The sequence below is a fragment of the Melanerpes formicivorus genome, unplaced genomic scaffold (genome assembly GCF_026170545.1).
Source record: "Melanerpes formicivorus ecotype bairdi unplaced genomic scaffold, bMelFor1.0.p_v2 SCAF_228, whole genome shotgun sequence".
NCBI classification, from domain to species: Eukaryota; Metazoa; Chordata; class Aves; order Piciformes; family Picidae; genus Melanerpes; species Melanerpes formicivorus.
Genome location: NW_027142580.1, coordinates 352,618 through 371,361, shown reverse-complemented (window position 1 = coordinate 371,361; position 18,744 = coordinate 352,618). Strand labels below are relative to the sequence as shown.

General features: G+C 60.8%; 1 protein-coding gene across 1 annotated transcript in view; it reads left to right on the top strand.

The window, feature by feature from the left end:
• The first annotated feature begins 2,017 nt into the window (after positions 1–2,017).
• LOC137458163 (hydrocephalus-inducing protein homolog) overlaps positions 2,018–18,744 on the top strand; it is a 66,212-nt gene continuing 49,485 nt past the window's right edge. The window contains 14 exon segments of the mRNA XM_068169852.1: positions 2,018–2,056; positions 2,805–2,921; positions 4,377–4,511; positions 5,197–5,396; positions 7,330–7,454; positions 8,138–8,336; positions 9,671–9,836; positions 11,197–11,296; positions 13,116–13,234; positions 14,438–14,661; positions 14,788–14,855; positions 15,977–16,212; positions 17,002–17,102; positions 17,840–17,975. Coding sequence (XP_068025953.1) covers positions 2,018–2,056; positions 2,805–2,921; positions 4,377–4,511; positions 5,197–5,396; positions 7,330–7,454; positions 8,138–8,336; positions 9,671–9,836; positions 11,197–11,296; positions 13,116–13,234; positions 14,438–14,661; positions 14,788–14,855; positions 15,977–16,212; positions 17,002–17,102; positions 17,840–17,975 — 1,965 coding nt within the window.

Here is an 18,744-nt window from a genome sequence, read left to right as displayed (position 1 = left end):
TCTGGAGAGATTCCAAACCCACCTAGATGTGATCCTGGGCAAGCTGCTCTGGGTTTCTGCAAGAGGGTTGGACTGGCTGATCCCCAGAGGTGCCTTCCAACCCCCACCCTGCTGGGATAGCCTACGTGGAGCACAGAGCCACCCCTCTGGAGCCAGGGCAATTCTTCCTTCCTCTCCATAACTGTCCCCTTTGCTGACTGCAGCTCACCTGACTGGAGATGCCCTGGTGCTGATGGTCTCTCAAGGAGATGTCTCTGTAGGCTTCTGAGGAGGGCTCTGTGAGGCCAGGACAGAGAGAAAAGTGCTAATGAAGGAGAACTCAGACTTGGAGACATTCCTCTGCACCTCAGTCCTGGCACAGGGCTGCTTTTCTGCCCTCCTCTGCCTCCCCCAGCAGTGCCATCTCCCCAGGGCAGGCTGGGGAGCCTGGGGCAAGGGCAGAGCTGGGGCAGTTCTGAGCACTCTTGCCCTGCTCTCTTCAGAGCTCCCTGGCTCTATCCAGCAGCACTACAGAGGGAACAAATGCCCAGAGAGCAGCAATCCCCAGGAGTGCCCCAGCAAAGCAGGCAGCAGCTCATGGGACAGAGCCCCTTGGTTAGAGCTTGTCCCTTCTGCTCTGGCTCAGGAATGCTCTGATCTGAAACACTGCAGCAGGTCCCTCAGGAGGCTTCCAGGACTGGCCTGGTAGCTCTGACCACAAATTACTCCTCAGTGGCACTCGGACAAGAGGAGCAGAGGGGTTGCTGTGGCTTGTGCTGGTGGTGTGTGTTTCAGCTGACTCCCTCCTCCTTCCTGCAGGAGATGCCTGAGCTCATGGAGCAGAGCCTGGGTGGCACTCAGGAGGGGAGCCTGCCCCAGATCATCCAGAGGGGTGGCAAGGCTGAGGAGAGGAGGCTGCCCCGGCTCAAGCAGAGGCTGGGCAGCATTCAGGAGATGTGGCTGCCCCCAGTCTCCACCCAGAGGGGCAGCAGCCTGGAGGGGAAGCTGCCCCCAATCTGCACCCAGAGGGGCAGCAGCCTGGAGGGGAAGCTGCCCCCAATCTGCACCCAGAGGGGCAGCAGCCTGGAGGGGAAGCTGCCCCCAATCCCCACCCAGAGGGGCAGCAGCCTGGAGGGGAAGCTGCCCCCTGTTACCAGGAGGGGCAAGCCTGAGGCCAGGACCCTGCCCCTGATTGCCCAGCTTGCAGACTCCAGTGAGGCCTCCTGCCCAAAGGTAAGCTTTTCCTGCCCTTTCCTTGCTGTTTGGGGAGGCATTTGGAGAGGAGCCTGCTGGTGGCAGGCCTGCCTCCAGCTTAGCTCTAACTGGCTGGCCAGGTCCTGTTGTGCTGTGCAGCTGCTGGCAGTGCTGAGTTCCTCCTGCCAGGAGAAAGCTCAGACCTTGCTCCCTGCTGAGCTGTTCAAGTCCTGAGCTGTGCTGCAGAAGCTCTGCTGCAGCTGGGGGGGGTTCCTGGAGCTGAGCCCCTGGCACTCAAGCCCCATGCAGGGGGCAGGCTGGGGCAGGACACAAGGGCAGGAGCTTGCCATTTGCCATCCTCCTGCTGCCACAGGCAGCTGCTGCTTGGGGTGGTCGCTGCCAAGTGCCTGGGGCTGGGACTCCTTCGCTGCTGGCAGCCTTGGCCTTGGGGGGCTGAAGGCCTGCAGGAGTTGCTCAGCACTGAGCACACTCAGCTGCAGTGGTGCTTTGGGGTGGAGCAGCAGGTTGGGGCCCTCCCAGGGGGCTGGCTTTGCAGGCTGCAGGCTCCTGCCAGCTGCAGAGGGGCCTCAGCCCCTGGCTGTGCCTTGTCTGGCTCAGTGTTTGCTGCAGCTGTGCCTCAAGCTGCTTTGCTGCAGAGCTGCTGGCCAGAGCACACAGCCCCGAGGGCAGAGCAGGGAGGGAGGCTGCTGAGCAGCAATTGCCAGCAGCAGACCTGTGACATACTGGTTGTGGGTTGCCCTGGCCAGCCCAGGAGGTTGGGAAGCCCTCAGCTGGGCACACAGAGAACTGGCAGCATGCTGCAGCTGCTGGCTTCAGCCTGGCCATGGCTTGTGTGGAGCAGCAGGAGAGCTGCCTGGGTCTGGTGAGTGGGAGCAGCACAGCTGGGAGAGGGGAGGCAAAGCAGGGAGGAACTTTCTCCTAGCAGTGCCTCTGCTCTGCCAGCATTTGCTGCTTGTGTGCATTGCCAGGCTGCTGCTGCAGTGGAGTTGAACAAAAGCAGCAGCACCAGAGCAGGACCAAAGAGCCACTGAAAGCTCCTGGCAGAAGGAGCTGCCAAGTCCAGTCCTCCTCCAGCTGCCCAGTGCTGCAGAGAAAGGAGCTGAACCTCGCCAGCACTCAGCTCTCCTTGTCCTGCCTTCCCTCCTCTGCTGCTGTTCTCTCCTTAGCAGCTCCCAGGCTTTACACTGGCAAAGCTCTTTGGGGCTGTGTGGGCCTCGGCCTCCCTGCCTCAGAGCAAAGATCATCCCCAGAGTGTTTCCCCTGGAGCCTCCTGTCCATTGCTGGCCCTCAGCTGCTCCATGAGTGCTGCCAGCACTGTCAGGGAGTGCTCTGGTGCTGTGTGACCACAGCAGCACAGGGCTTTGCCCTGTGTTTGGGAGAGGGAACCTGGAGAGACAGCCCAAGAGCTGCTTAGCCTGAGCCTGCTCAGCACAGCCCAGCTCCTCTTGAGCCACCCAGGAGCCAGGTGGGAGAGCTTCTGCTTGCCCAGGCTGAGCTGGGCAGAGGGACTCGCCAGGAGACTGGGCTGGACTGGAGAGCAGTGTAGGGTTGTCACTCATGAGTCCTGCTGCCAGCAGCTGAACCTCTCCCTGCTCTCTGTGCACCCCCAGCTGCCAGCTGCCCTGCAGCAGAGCTGCTTTGAGCCTCTCCCAGCAGAGGTGGTCTTCCAGAACTACCTCCCCCACCAGGTCTACGAAGCGACGCTGGTTCTGCGCAACAAGGGCAGGGTAAGTGCTGGGGGGTGGGAGGAACCTGCCCTCTCTGGGCATGCTGTCTCTGACACTGCCATGTGCTGCTGGGAGCTAGCCCAGAGGAGCTTGCCTAGAGAGCAGCCTTGCCTCTGAAAGCCCTGGCTTGCTGAGAATGTTGAGGGCTCTGCAGCTGTTCTCTCGTCTCACGCTCTGCCTCAGGTGTGCACCGCATCCTGATGGCTCCTTGGTTACTCTTGCCCTTGGGGAGGGCCTCTCTGCCTCTCACAGCCTGCTTAGCTGCTTCAATCCCCTGACAAAGCTCAGGGGTTGTCTTCTCTGCTTGAGGCTGGAATAAGTCCTAGGGAGTGGCACTGAAACTCCAGGAGAGGTGTTTGGAAAGAGCAGTGGAACAGACTGATGGAGCAGCAGCAAGGGGAGGCCTTTAGGCACGACCTGGGGGTCCTGCTACGCTTCATTCAGCCCTGCTGGGGCTTTCCTGGAGCTCTGCTTTCCCTTTGGAACACCACAGCACATCCAGAGCCATCTCCTCCTGAAGGTCTCCACCTGTGCTTGGAAAGAATTGGTGGTGCTGAGGAGATGCCCCAAAGAAGTGGAGCAGGGAAATGCTGCCAAATGCCAGCAGTTTTGTTCCTGTGGAAAGAGGAAGATTTGAGACCCTTTGAATTTGAGCTGGGGAAACATTTGCTGGAGTGAGGCAGGTGCCCAGAGCAAGCTGGTGAGAAGAGACAGGAGGGAGGAGTGGGGCTGGGTTCAAAGGTGCTCCAGGAGAGAACCCTGTGCACACAGGGGCTTCTCTTGCCAGGCAGCAGGCAGTGTGCTGGAGGCAGAGAAGGGTCAGCAAAGGAAGTGTCCTGGAAGCTGCTGCTCTGCAGTGGGGAGCAAGATGTGAAGGGGAGAGGAGAGCAGCTGGGAAGGCAGAAGCAGCCTGCATGAGAGCAGGGGAAGGAGCTCCCCCCCACACACCTCCCTCCTGGGGGAAACAAGGGGACAACAAAAGCTGTGGGGGAAGAGCAAGAGCAGTCCAAGTGTGTCCTGAGAGAAGAGGCTTTGCCAGGGCTGTGGCTGGAAAGAGAAGCCCCTTTGGCAAGGAAGGCTGCAAAGTGTGGTCCCTCTCAGTTCCTGCTGGGGAGAACAGAGCCATTCCTGCTCTGGTGCCTGGCTTGGGAGTGTTGGCAAGAGGCCCCTGGGACATTGGTGTGCTCCACACTGACCCCAGACACTGTGCTGCTCTTTCCCCTTTCCTCATTAAAATGGGCCTCAGTTTCTCCTTTCCTCTGGCTCTGCTTCACAGCAGGGCTTGGGCCTGCAGCCCATGTCCCAGAGCTCCTTTGCCCAGGCAGCAGGAACTTGGCTCCAGCCTTGTCCTCTGTGCTGGAAGTGCCTTGGGAAGGAAGGATGGCAGCTGGCCATGGCCAGGTTTCTTCTCACAGTGCCACAGGTGGCAAAATCCCAGTTGTGTCTTCCCTGCAGGTTCCTCAGTGGGTGAAGGTCATCCTGGAGACCTCTCCTTACTTCAAGTTGGTTGGCCCCAAGGATGTGTGCCAGAAGGTAGCACCTGGCATGGCTTCTACTTACTGCATCCTCTTCACCCCTGAGGAGAACAAGGTGAGGCTGCAGGTCTCAAGAGGTTGCTGCCTGCAGTGGTAGGAGGAGCCAGGGAATTCCAGGCCTGTCAGCCTGACCTGAGTGCCAGGCAAGGTTATGGAACAGGTCATCTTGAGTGCAATCACACAGCCCTTACAGGATGGCCAAGGGCTCAGGCCCAGCCAGCATGGATTTAGGAAGGGCAGGTCCTGCCTGACCAACCTGATCTCCTTCCACGCCCAGGTGACTGCCTGGTGGCTGTGGGGAGCTGGGAGCCACTGCTGATGGTGATGTGGCAAAGGCCTTTGGGCAATGTGCCTGAGCATCCCTGCCAAGCTTCCAGGAGGTGCCTGCATTGCTGGGACTGCACTTGGCACCGTGGCACAGCTGGGTGCCTTTCCCAGGCTTCAGTGGCTCTGGGGGGCTGGCACCCCTGAGGTGGAGTCACTCTGGGCTGCCTCAGCATCCAAGCGTCAGAGAATCTGCTTTGGTGCTGCTGGCCTGCTGAGAGAGCAGGTGGGGCAGAGGGGCTGGCTCAGCTCTGATCCTTCCCAGCCCTGTGCCAGTTGTGCTGCAGGAGAGAAGGGTGCCCAGGGGCTGCTGCATCTCTGCCTGCAGCTGGCAGTGAGACAAAGCCCAGCAGCTTCCCTTCTGCCCTGGGGCTGGCACTGCCTGCAGCCTGCTGAGGCTGTTCCTTTCCCTGCAGGATTACTGTCACCAGCTGCTCTGTGTCACCCAGAGGGAGGAGTTCACTGTGCCCATCCGGGCTGTAGGTGCCCAGGCTGTGCTGGACTTCCCCCAGCAGCTAAACTTCTCCATCTGCCCAGTCAAGTACAGCACCCAGAGGACTCTGCTGCTCCGCAACGTGGGCGAGCGGGAGGCTCACTACAGCCTCAGCACTCAGAGGTGAGGAGCTCAGCATCCTGCTCTGCTCTTCAGGCCAGGCTTTGCTTGTCCCTGCCTCTGCTTTCTAGGCTGGGATCTCCTGGGCCAGGAGTTGCCTTGCCATTTGCAGCTCTTGAGGTGAGGTTTCTGGGTGGCAGGGAGCCAGGGGGAAGATCTGAGTGCCAGCAGCCCTTCCAGCCCTGTGCTCTGCAGCAGCCCTTCCAGCCCTGTGCTCTGCAGCAGCCCTTCCAGCCCTGTGCTCTGCAGCAGCCCTTCCAGCCCTGTGCTCTGCAGCAGCCCTTCCAGCCCTGTGCTCTGCAGCAGCCCTTCCAGCCCTGTGCTCTGCAGCAGCCCTTCCAGCCCTGTGCTCTGCAGCAGCCCTTCCAGCCCTGTGCTCTGCAGCAGCCCTTCCAGCCCTGTGCTCTGCAGCAGCCCTTCCAGCCCTGTGCTCTCCAGCAGCCCTTCCAGCCCTGTGCTCTCCAGCAGCCCTTCCAGCCCTGTGCTCTCCAGCAGCCCTTCCAGCCCTGTGCTCTCCAGCAGCCCTTCCAGCCCTGTGCTCTCCAGCAGCCCTTCCAGCCCTGTGCTCTCCAGCAGCCCTTCCAGCCCTGTGCTCTCCAGCAGCCCTTCCAGCCCTGTGCTCTCCAGCAGCCCTTCCAGCCCTGTGCTCTCCAGCAGCCCTTCCAGCCCTGTGCTCTCCAGCAGCCCTGCTCTGGTGGCATTGCCAGCAGCTGGGCTCTGCAGCCTCACTGCAGGGAGATGGATGCAGTGTATGGGGCACCTGCTGTCCTTCTCTACTCTAGGCCCTTCTGAGGGCTGAATCTCCTCAGCACTGAGCCAGGAGCTCTCTTTCTGATCCCCTGGGGGGTTGGTTTTCCTTCTGCTGTCTGCAGTGAAGGGAGCTAACTCCACTTGGTGTCTGGTCCCCAGTGGTGGTCCCCAGGGCTCAGTGCTGGGGCCAGCTCTCCTGAACACTTGCTCAGTGCCCTGGGTGAGGACATTGAGGCTCCCTCAGTCAGTTTGCAGACAGGCCCAACTGGGCAGCAGTGCTGAGCTGCCTGTTAACCTACAGAGGCACCTGGCCAGGCTGGATCAAAGGCCAAGCCAATGGCATGAGGTTGATCAAGGCCAAGTGGCAGGGCCAGTACCTGGGTCACAGCAGCCCCCTGCAGCACTGCAGGCTGGGGGAAGAGTGGCTGGAAAGATGCCCAGCAAAGACCTGGGGTGCTGCTCAACAGAGGCTGCAGATGAGCCAGCCGGTGGCCAGGTGGCTGAGCAGGCCAACAGCATCCTGGCCTGGGTCAGCCATGGTGTGGCCAACAGGAGCAGGGCAGTGTAGCCTGCACTGGGCACTGGATGCACAGCCTGAGTACTGCATTGACTTTTGGCCCCCTCACTGCAGGGAGCACACTGAGGTGCTGGGGTGGCTCCAGGAGGGACTACAAAGCTGGTGAAGGGTCTAGAGCAAAAGTCTTGTGAGGAGAGGCTGAGGGCACTGGGGATGTTTAGCCTGGAGGAGGCTGAGGGCAGATCTTCTGTCTCTCTTCAGCTCCCTGACAGGAGGCTGGAGCCAGGCAGGGCTTGGTCTCTGCTCCCAAGGAACAAGTGCTAGGCCACGAGGAAATGCCCTCAGTTGTGTGTGGCCTGGGACATGAGGAACAATTTCTTGCCCTTGAGGGTTGTCAAGGCCTGCTCCAGGTGGCCTGGGGCAGTGGTGGAGTCCCCATCCCTGGGGGGTTGGTGTGGTGCTGAGGGCCATGGTTTGGGGGTGCCCTAGCAATGGGAGCATGGTTGGACTGGAGCTGAAAGATCTCTTCCAGCCAAAAAGGTTCTCTGCTTCTGCTGCTTGGGGCTGCTTTGCTCCTTGCTTGCAGAAGGCAGCTGCAGAGCAGTGGCCTGCAGCAGGGCTGTGGTGCCCAGGTCTCTGCAGCAGCCCTGCTGTGTCTCTCTCTTGCAGCCCATTCTCTGCTGAGCCCTGTGTGGGAGCTCTGGGGGTCGGTGCTGCTGTGCAGGTGGCTGTGGAGTTCCTGCCGCTGCGGACCGGGGAGCACCGCGGGGTCCTGAGCCTGCACTGGGACTCAGGTCAGTGCTGGGCACTGCCTGCCTGCACTCTGTGTCCCTGGCTGCCCACTGCAGAGCCTGAGCTTTGGTTCCCAGCCAGTGCTGGGCCTGAGGGCTGACAGGAGGAGGGCAGGGCTCTGTCAGACGCTGTGGTGCCCAGGGCCTCTGGCACTCCTCTGTCCCCTGCTCTGCTTCTCCCTTGCCTTGCCTCAGAGCCTTTTGCTGCACTCTCCTCCATCCATCTCCATCCCACACCTCCCAGCTTCAGGACTAAAAGGCTCTTGGGCTTGGGCAGGAAGTGCTCACTGCCTCCTTGGAGAGGTGTCAAACTCCTCCTGGGGTGGGAGAAGCCAAGAGCAGGCCCCAGGAGAAGTGTCAGCCTCAGCAGGCCCTTGAGGAGTAAGTGGGGAGCGGAGCTGGGACCTCCAAATGCTGCCCACAGGCTTGGCTCAGCAGAGCTGATGCTGAAGCAGAGCCTTGCTCACAGGTGCCCTCGGGGTGTGTTGTCTCTGCCTGCAGCAGAGCTTTGCTTTGTCCCTGTTGCTGCCCCTGGCTCCTGGGCAGCCTGATGTGCTCCCTGGGTGCTGCTGTGGTGCTGCAGCCCTGCAGTGAGCACTGGAGCTCTCTGGGGCTGGCAGAAAGGATCCAAATGCTGCTGTAGCTTGCAAGTGAGATGAGCAAGACTCCCCTCTGCTTTCCTGCAGGAGAAGATATTCACAGCAGCCTCAGTGGCACAGCTGTGGATGTGAACATCAGGCTGGACAGGAGCTCCTTGAGCATGGAGCAGACCTACCTGTCGCTGAGCAGCCGCAGCACCCTGCTCATCCACAACAGCAGCAGTGTGAGAGCTCACTTCCAGTGGAAGGCTGCTGCTAGTCAGGAGGAGGAGGAGCAGCAGCAGAGGTGGGTTGGAAAGCTGCACTGCAGGCAGATCCCTCTCCAAGGGTGACACTCAAGTGTGGCCTCCAGGGCTCTGGGTGCTTTGCAGTGGTTGAGGCCAGGAAAGCCCCCACAGCACCAAGGCCTGGATCCCTGGGCTTTGGGCTACTGGAGCTCAGCACTTCCCTTCCCAGCTGCATCCACACTCCAGCTGAGGATGGTGTCTTGGGGAGGAACTGCAGGGCCTGGATTTCCTCAGAGAGCAAACTGACTTGTGGGGGCCACAAAGCACTGAGGCCCAGAGATCTCTGGGCTCCAGAGGGACCATGAGGCTGAGGCAAGGCTCAGTGCTGGGCTGCACTGAGTAGCAGCACTGAGCACAGCTGCATGCAGCACAACTCTGCTGCTACTCGCTGCAGCTTCTCCTGCTGCAGCTGGCACAAGCTGGCAGGCTCCTTTCCCAGCCCTGTGCAGGGCAGAGTGCTTCAGGGGCCCAGAAGGTTGAGGCTATCCTGCTGCAGGCTGTTAACTGCCTGCTGGTGTCCCAGTTTCCAGCACCAGGAGCTATTTCCACCCTGCCTTGGAGGCTGAGCAGAGCTGGGAGGTGGAGGGTTCTGCAGGGAGGGTGGAGCAAGGCAGGACTTAGAAGTCCAGTTGAGTTTCAGCACCTGTGTCTTTGTGGTGGTGGGAGATGGGGCAGGCTCTCCAAAGGCTGCCTGTGGTGAAGCTTGGAAATTGCCACCTCAGGCAGCAGAGGAAGAGCTGGAGCCCAGGGGCTGAGCTGGAAAGCACACTGCAAAGCCTGGGGGATCCCGGGAAGCCTTGGGTGACTTTCCAGCCCCAGGTGCATGGAGGGATCTGGAGTTAGTCTGAAGCCACAGCTGGGGAGGAAAGTGCCTTCAGCTGGAGTGCTCTTCAGGGGCTTCTGAGCAAGTCAAGTTCAGTGTGGTTGGGCCAGGCAGGCCCTAGAGGCCAGCCCCAGGTTCCCCTCGCTCAGTGCTTTTCCTTGCCCAGTGTGTGGCTGCTGTGCAAGCTGAGGCTGTGCAAAGAGCAGCCCTGAGCAGCTCCAGGGGAGGAAGAGCCACTCGAGGCTGTTGTTGGAGCCTCCATCAGCTGTGGCAGTGGCTGTGAAGCAGGAAGGCTCCCGGGGGGCTGCTGCCTTTCACAAAGCTCTTCCGAGCTTGCAAGCAGGGAGTGCGAGTGGCCAGGGAAGAGGCAGGGATCGTGGGCTGGGAGCCGGGGGCTCGGGGGCAGCCCCTTGCTGTGCCGCTGCTGTGCCTCCCCGAGCGCTTCTGCCAGAGCCTCTGCAGAGCTGCTGGTGATGCCCTTGTCTGCTGGGCTTTGTCTCTGGGCTGCAGGCTGTGGGGGCAGTTCAAGCCGCGTCCCCCCCTGGAGCCCAGGAAGCAGCCTGCGCCCCAGGGACGCCGTTCCCGGCTCCCCCGCATCTTCCAGCAGCAGAGGGCGAAGGCGCAAGGAGAGTCCCTGCTGTGCCGCTCTGAGGAGATCTTCACCATCGAGCCGCTGGTGAGCCGCAGCTGAGAGCCCTCCTTCCTCCTCCTCCTCCTCCTCCTCCCTGGGGAGGTCCCTTGGCAGATCCTGCCCCCAGCTCCCGCAGAGGGAGTGGAGCTGGCAGGGCTTGGTGCACAAAGCCTTGGTGAGCTGCAGGGCCCTGGCAGGCAGCGAGAGCCTGCTGGCAGCTGAGCAAAAGAAGGGCACTGCCTCGGTGTCCTTCCAGCCCTCAGAGGGCTCTGCGGTGTTAGCTGCAAGGACATCCCCTCCGTGTGGCTCGGGGGCTGCCCAGAGGCTGTTAGAGCACTGCAGGTCCCAAACCACCTGAAGAAGGGAAGGAGAGGAGGCAAAGGGCAGCTGAGTTATGGCAATAGCAATCCCCTCCTGGAAGCCGGGCTTCCACCAGCTCTGAGTCTCCCTGCCAGTGTCACCTGTGAGCCTGGGCCCCAGGCTGGCAGGTTGAAAGGGGCTCTGGCAGTTGTGGTGCCCCTAGGTACAGAGAAGGGCTTGCTGCTGGTTCTGGGAGCCCAAGGCCACATCCTGCCACCAACCAGAGCCCTGACTCGGAGGGAGAGCATGGTCTGAGCTGGAGAATGCTGCTGTCTGAGCAGCATCTCATCTGGGAGTAAAGCCTGCAGGAATCCCAACCTCTTCTTTCTATGCAGAGAGGTGAAATGAGTGTGAAGGAAGGGCTCAGCTGCTCTTGCTGCTTCCTCCTGGAGCCCATGGAAGGCTGAGAGCCAGCAGCAGCAGCACCACTGCGCTGTCCCAGCACAGCAGCTGGCAGCAGCAGGATGGGAGCAGGAGGTTGTGGCAGAGCAGTAGGGATGTTGGAGGCAGTGGGAGGTGAGCAGCATCCTGTGGTGTGTCAGAGCTGCTTTGGGAGTGTGTTGGGGGCTCCTGCTTGGTGACAGCTGCACTGTGTCTCCACAAGCAGCTGAACCTGCTCTCCAGCTTGTGAGGGGCAGCAGTCTGGCTGCCCACAGCACTGAGTCCTGGTGCTCCTGGTAATGATGGAGGGACACCAAGTGCAGCCTGGCCTCAAGCCTTGGGAGTGGAAACCTTTCCTCACTGGCTCTGGGGATGTGCCACACTGTGCTCTAGGACTGCCTTAGAAGTGGGCTGCTCCATGGCTCTCTGCCCTTCTGCCCTGTCCAGCCTTCTCAGTCTCTTGGTTTCCCAGGCTTCCCTCCCCTCTGGAGCAGGTTCCCTTGCAGAGCTCTGCCTGTGCCTGTCTCTCCTCCCCCAGCCCAGCACATGTGGTGCTTGCTCCTCGCTCTCCCTTGGTGCTCTGAAGAAGGGCTGCAGGGCTGTGGCTGCAAACATGAGCTGGAAGCTTTGGTGATCAATGGTTTGCTGCCATCCTCTCTTCTAGGAGGGAGAGGTGTGGCCAAACTCCTCAGCTGAGATCCAGGTGACCTTTAAGCCCCAGGCAGCCAGAGTCTATGAAGCCAAGTTCTACTGTGACATCTCAGGTACAGCTCCATTCTGCTGCTCTCTGCCCCAGGCTGCAGGCCAGGCACAAGCAACCTTCCAGCCCCCTGGCTCCTGCTCGAGTTGCTAGGAAGGGTCAGTGGCCAACAGGACCCGTGCCTGCTGTCCCTGTGGCTCCCAGCTGCTCTGCTGTCCAAGGCCAGGGCTCAGGACACTGCCTCTGGACCACTGAGTCCAGAACATGTGAGGCAGGGAAGGGCTGAGGTTTCCTGCCATGGGTTTGCCAGCCTTTGCTCTGCTGGGAGGTGTCTGTGAAGGCCAAGGAGCTACAGAACACAGCAGCCCCTAAGCCCCTCTAGCCTGTTTCCCTCCAAGAGGAGTCCTCATAGCCTGGAGGCATCCTGGGGCTCCTGAGGTGGTAGGAGCTGAGTTCCAGAGTGCTGCCAGCCCCTGGATCTCCTCCCACTGGTCAGCTACTGCCAGCGCTTAGGTGGGGAACCCTGCTGAATGCAGGGTGCCCTCCAAAGGAGCATCTCTGGCCAGCAGGTGCTTCTCCCTGCCTGGGAAGTGTCTCCTGGCAGCTCTGAGGCTGTGCTTCCCCTGGGTGGCGTTGCTCAGGGCTTGCTCTGCTCAGCAGGAGGTCTCTCCCTGGCAAGCTGAGCCCCAGCAGCCTGCTGGATGAGCTCTGTGCCGCTGCTGTCTCCCTGCAGGGTGCTCAGGCTGTTGGTGGCAGCAGCCAGCACTGCCCCCTGAGTGACACCAGCTCTGCCCTTCCAGAGGTGGTGGCTGTGCTGTGCTAGCCCAGGGCAGGGAGTGCTTGTAGCCAGGTTCAGGCTTCCTTGTCCTTCCTCTCCATCTCTGCAGGGTGCTGCTCAGGCTGTGTCTCAAGGGTGGGAGCTCGCTGCCAGGCTTTCTCCACGGAATCTGATGGGTGTCCTCACCTCCAGAGCTCATGGAGGTCCAGCAGCCCAGCTCCCACTCTTGGAGGGTGCTGAAAGCACCAACCCTGCTCTGCTGCTTTGTTGATTTCCTTCCTGCCCCAAGCCAAGGGACACAGATGCCAGGGAACAGCTTTTGACTTGCCCAGGAATTGGGCCTGGTTCCCTTGGCCAGTGCCACCTCCAGTGTGAGCCCAGGGCTTGTGTTCCCAAAATGTCTTCCTGCCCCAGCTGCACTTGTCAGAGCTGGGCAAGGCAATTCTTGCTTCACAAAGTTGCCAGTGCTGAGCTGCTGGCTCTGGGCTTTCTGCTCTGCTGAGGGAGATGTCCATCCCTCTACAGCAGGGGTGGATCTCCAGGGCTTGTGCCAGGAGAGGTTTTGCATTGCAGAGCAATAAGAGAGCTACTTGCACACAGCCCTTGAGCTGCTCTGGGGCTCCAGGAGGCAGAGCTGAGCAAATGCTCTGTCTTGGGAGAGAGAAGCCTGCTCTTGACAGACCCTGCTGGGCCTTCAGGAGAGCTTCACTTCTTGCAGCCATTCTGTGGCAGATGAGCATTCCAAAGCAGCGGGTCCCCTGTGCTGCCAGGGTGGAAACTGTCCCAGAATCAAGGTCCCTGTGAGTTGAAAGAAACCAAGGAGTCAATTAATTTTGCTCCTTGATTCCTCCAAGCCCCTTGGCTGACCTCCTCAGACCTTGAGCATGTTTGACACTGAGGGTGGTGAGAGCCTGGCCCCAGTTGCCCAGGGAGGGGTAGGTGCCCCACTCCTGGAACCCCTTCAGGTCAGGTTGCTTGGGGCTCAGAGCCAGCTGCTGTGCCTGCAGCTGTTTTGCTGAGTGCTGCTGCTTGGGCTGGCTGCCCTTGGAAGGTCCCTTCCCACCTCAAGGCCTCAAGGAGTCATCCAATGGAACTCTCTCCCCAGGCCGTGAGGCCAGGCTGCCTCTGCACATCCAAGGGGAAGGCCGAGGGCCCTGGCTCTGCTTCAGCCTTGAGCAGCTGGACCTTGGGCAGGTGTTGGTTGGCTCCAGCAGCAAGTCTGAGGTGAGCAGCAGGGGCTGGCAGGGCTTGGGGGGAAGTCCTACTATGGAGACAGGCTGTGGGAGCTGGGGCTGTTCAGGCTGGGGAAGAGAAGGCTCCAGGGAGAGCTCAGAGCAGCCTTCCAGGAGCTGAAGTAGCTCCAGGAGAGCTGGGGAGGGACTTTGGCCAAGGGCTGGGGGAGAGGAGGAGAGGGAATGGGGTGAAGCTTGAGGAGGGCAGCTTGAGACTGGAAACTAGGAAGATTCTTTAGAGTGAGAGGAGGGAGAGCCTGGCACAGGCTGCCCAGGGAGGCTGTGGCTGCCCCCTCCCTGGAAGTGTTCAGGAGCAGGCTGGATGAGGCCTGGAGCAGCCTGGGCTGGTGGGAGGGGTCTCTGCCTATGGGGGGGGTTGGAACTGGATGAGCTGGAAGGTCCCTTCCAACCAACCCATTCCAGGATCCATTCTATGAAGTCCTGGCTGCTTGGCATCAAAGCCCCAAAGGCTGAACTCCCCTTTGGCTTCTGCCAAGCAGCAGCAGGCAGCATCCTCTGCCTTTGCCAGCTGTCAGCTTGTGCTGCTCTGGGCTGGACCTGCAGGCCAAAAGCCCAAATGGAAACCGATTGAGATTCCCTCCCCCTTTCCCTTTCCTGGTAAGGTAAAGCAAATCAGGCAGGAGAAAGGAGAGGTAAGATCAGGGAAAAAATGGTCTGGAATCTGTTTGGAAGTGAAAAAAGGTAATTTTATCTATCTCTATGTATCAGTAACAGGGCAGGTTCCAAAGGGATAGGGTGAAGGGCAGGGGGCAAAGCATCCAAAGGCAGCCCCAGCTGGCACTGGATTCCCTTGGTGCCAGTGGCTGCAGCTCTTCAGGAGGTGTGGATGCAGCAGGGAGCAGCAGGGGGGGGATGCAGCAGCCCTGGGGAGCCTTCTGTGCAGCAGTGGCTGTGCAGGGGAAAGAGAGAGCAGGAGCAGAGCTCTGCCCTGCCTAGCAAGGCTTGCTGGGCAGGGAGGGGCAGTGGCATAGAGCCCCTTGGAGCCAGGGGACCCCTCCTCCTGGGAGGGGGAAAGCCAAGTCTCTCTCTGCCCAGCCAGAGCAGCTGGGGCTGGGCTCTTTTCAGCCCCCATCAAGGGGGGTGTAACCCTGCAGGGAGGTGCTTGGGCAGGACACAAATCAGCCTCCTGGAAGGAAAGAAAGTTCCTTAGGGGTTTCCATTGGCTGTCTTGCAGGTGATCCTGCACAACAAAGGAGCCATCCATGCCTCCTTCAGCTTGGTCCCTCCAACTACAGCTCTGGGCCCCTGCTTCAGCTTCTCCCCCTGTCAGGGCCTTCTCTTGCCAGATGAGTTCCAAGTCATCCAGGTCTGCTTCTGTCCCCCTGTCCTGGGGCACTTCACAGAGGAATTCAGGTTCAGTGTGGAAGGATCCCCTGAGCCTGTGACCTTGACTGTCAGGTGAGAGGCTGAGTGCAGCCCCCTGTGCTGTGAGAGCAGCTTTGCAGCCTGCCAGCAGCAGTGCAAGCTGCAGGCTCTGCAGTGCTCTGCAGCCAAGCCAAGGCCTCCTCTGCTGTGTCCCCCCAGGGGCTGTGTCTCTGCACCCCCTCTGCGCTTCGATGTCCCTTGCCTGCGCTTCGGGGACGTCTCCTATGGTGAGTGTGGCCTGGCCTTGGAGCACAGCCCGAGGGCTCTGCAGCCCCAGAGTGCAGCCTCAGAGCCTCCAGCACTGGTGGCCCTCCAGAGCAGCCTGCAGGAGGTTCAAGCAGGGCTGCAGGCTGCCTGGGCAGGGCTTTGCCATCCTGAGGGCACAGAGGCCCAAAGGACTGGCAGAGCAGGGTCTTGTGGGGTCCCTGATGGTCTGATCAGCCCCAGGCTGCCAGTCCTTGGCAGCAGGATGGCTGTGAGAGCCCCAGCAGGGCCCAGGGGCTGGGACTGCAGGAGGAGGGAGTTGAAGCTCTGGCCCAGCCCATAGCTGCTGTGGGTCAATGTTGCCAGGCCTGGAGACCATTTCCCCCCTGAGCTGCAGGGTGAGATGTTGCTTGGTGCTGGGAGGGCCACTGGTTGTCAGTGCCAGGGAATGTGGCCAAGAAAGAGCTCTGCCTCAGGCCCTGGTGTGCTCAGAGCCCTGGGCTCCTTCTCCTTGCCCAGCAGAGGCCCAGCTCTGCTGCCTGAGCACTGAGCTGCAGGTTCTGCTGCTTCAGCTCAGGCTCCCAGAAGGCTTTTCCCTGAGGGGCTCTCAGCTCTGCCTGGGAAGCCAGTTCTGGGCTGACTGAAGAGCTGTGCTCAGCCTGGCCAGGATGCCTCTCTGTTTTCCTCCTGCTGAGGGACTTGGCTAAGAGAAGTGCTGGCCTTTGCTGAGCTGCAGCCTCCCCTCCCTCCATCCCTGCCCTGTCTCTTGGCTTCCTTGTGAGCAGACAAAGCCAGAGGGATGCCAGCAGGCAGCAGCCTGGGATCCAAGAGGAGAAGAGTCCTCTCCAGCTGCTGGCCTGGAGAAGGCCTTTGCAGCTGCAGGCTCCTGGTGCTTGCTGTGCCCTGCTGGCCACCCTCTGCTGAGAGCAGCCTTGGCCTTCTTGGCCAGGAGGGCCCCTGGCTGCCCGATGGGGAACTTGTTGTCCCCCAGCAGTGCCGGCACAGAGCTGCTTGGCTTCCGCGGCAGCTGCAGCTCAGAGGGAAGAGAGCCAGAGGCCAAGGGCAGCCTGAGCATGTCAGGAGATTGCCTGCAGGAGGCAGAGGAGCTGTGTGCAGAGGTGCAGAGCTGTGTCCTTTCTCCTAGGCTTCCCTCACAGCCTGTTCTGTCGCCTGACCAACACCTCCCTGGTGCCTGTGGCCTTCACCCTCCGTGTGCCCGGGGACGGTGTGGCAGAGCCCAGCGTGCCCAGCACTGCCCAGGTGCTGGACAACTCTCTGCCCTCCTGGAAGAAGAGAGCCAGGAGGTGCCTCAGGCCCTGTGAGTTCACCATCAGCCCTGGCAGAGGCACCATCCCTGCCCTGAGCTTCCAGGACATCCAGGTAGGGAGCAGTGGGGCCAGAGGGGCTTCAGCAGCTGGGGCTGAGGCTGCCCTGCTCTGGGAGAGGGCTTCAGTGCTGCTGGCTGGGAGGGGGAGGCCAGGCAGAGCCCTGCAGCAGGGCTGGGCTGTTGGGAGCTGTGCTGCTCTGGGACTTGCCTTTGGAGCAGCCTTTGGAGCCTGCAGGCAGAAGCTGCAGCTCCTGCCCCCCAGGCTCCAGGCCAGAAGCCACTGCTGAGACTTTCAGAGCTGCTTAGGCTGATTCCTTGGCCTGCAGCTGGGCAGAGGAAGGCTGAGGGCAGCAGGAGGCTGTTGCAGGGAGAGATGTGGCTGGAGGAAGCAGTTAGCTTCTCTGCCTGCTCTTCTTCCTCCTGTGCTGTGGGCAGGATGAGTTGGATTCCCTGCAGTGCTCTGCAGGGGGACTGCAGAAGCTGTGGTGGCTGTGAGCTGAGCAGGTTCTGCTGGGCCAAGCTTCTGCAGCAGCTTCCCCCTGCACAGCTGGAGTGGTTCTGCTGGAGGCAGCAGCTCTGCCCTGCACTGCTGCTGTTCCCTGGCCATGCAGTGCTGAGTGGCAGCCTGCTGGGGCCTGCATTCCTCTCACCCATGGCCTGGGAGCTGCCACAGGCACTTCTGCAAGCAGCTCTTGCCAGCAGCCTTGTGGTGCTGCCAGGGCCTGTGCTCTGCAGATGGAGCAGCACCAGGGCCAAGGCCTCCCTTGCTTCCCATGGCCTGGGAATGGAAAGGCAGCAGCTGTGGGGGTGCTGAAGTGTTTGGGGCTTTGCTCTCCCCCCAGGTCACCCTGTGCTCCAACACCCAGGGCTTGTATGAGCTGGCTCTGGTGGTGGATGTGGATGGTGTGGGCCAGGAGCTGCTGGCACTGCCCCTCACAGCCAGGTACCAGCACTTTCCTTGCAGGGTCTCTTGGTGCATCCAGCCCCTTGCATGTGGTTTGCTGGCTCCAGCTCCACAGGAGGAGCCTTGCATCATGAGCTGGTTCTGCCCAGGCAGAGCTGGGAGCAGCAGGGCTTGCAGGCAGCCCCCTGGAGGAGCATCATCCCAGAATGGCCAGGCCTGGCCCTGAGCCTTTTCCTAAAGGACACAGCAATTCTATGGCTGCTTGGCACTGCCCCTCCCCTGGCACAGCCTGGGGCCATTTCTCTTGTGCTGTCACTCGTTCCTGGGGAGCAGAGCCCAAGCCCCAGCTGGCTCCAGCCTCCTTTCAGGGACATGTGGAGAGCCAGGAGGGCTCTGCTCTGCCTCCTTTGCTGCAGGCTAAACGCCGCCAGTTGCTCCCAGCAGCTCTGCTCCTGCCCAGCCCTGTTCTCCAGACCCTTCCCCAGCTGTGTTGCCCTTCTCTGGACCCGCTCCAGCCCCTCAATGCCCTTCTTGGAGGGGCCCTAAACTGCTGCCAGGATGTGAGGGGTGGCCTCAGCAGTGCTGAGCCCAGGGGGCCGATCCCTGCCCTGCTCCTGCTGGCCACGGGGTTGCTGATCCAGGCCAGGCTGCTGGTGGCAATTTGCAGCCACTCTGCTCTAGGCAGCTGTGTTCTGCTCCCTTCCATGCCACATGAGGGGTCAAGCAGCCTCTCCTCTGCCAGTGTCTCCATTGCCTCTGGCCCTCTCTCTGCCCAGGTGTGTGGTTCCTGCTCTGCGAGTGCCCAAGCCCGTGGTGACCTTCGGCCGCTGCTACCTGCAGCTCCCTGCCCAGCAGCTGCTGCCCCTGGTGAACGACAGCGACCTGCCAGGCTGCTATGCACTGCTGCCTCAGGTTGGCATCACCCCCACCCACCTCCTGCCCCCAGGGCTCAGCCAGGCTGTGCTGGGGAGAAAAGGCCTTTGGGAGAGAGAGACCTTGATGCTTTCCAGTCCATCCTACAGGTTTGCTGGGAACAGGAACCCACTGTCTTGGTCTGGAGAGGGAAAGAGCCTCAGTTCTTGTGAATATTCCTGTGTTAGGAAATTAGAGGCACAGAGGAGGCCAAAATAGCAACAGCTAGGCTATGTAGTACACAAATAAAGTGGATGGATCAGAAGGGGAGAGAGAGAGAAAATAGGGAGAGAGAGAAGAGGAATTCTATTGGCACCCCCTCACCCCCCAAGACAGTTTGGGTCTGTGGAGGAAGGGTGCTGCAGCTTTGGCTGTAGAGGAGAGGTCATTGCTGTCCTCTGAGCAGCCTCTTCAGCTCCATGAGTTGTAGCAGGCACAACTTAGGACATGGAGAGAGGGTTCCTTTTGGTCTGCTTCTTCCAGGGTCTCTGTCATTTTTCCTCTCCTGGTATGCTCTCCGTTTTCCTTCAGAGCAGCATTGTCCTGCCTGCTGCCTTGGCCTCCTCCTGCCTTGGCCTCCTCCTGCCTTGGCCTCCTCCTGCCTTGGCCTCCTCCTGCCTTGGCCTCCTCCTGCCTTGGCCTCCTCCTGAGCCAGTAGTTGCTCAGATCTGTGGAACAGCTTTTCAGAGGTGTGTGTTCCAGAGAGCAGGGATAGCAGTGGCCTCTGCCCGTTTCCAGGACAGCTGCAGTCTGCTTATCTCTGCACCTT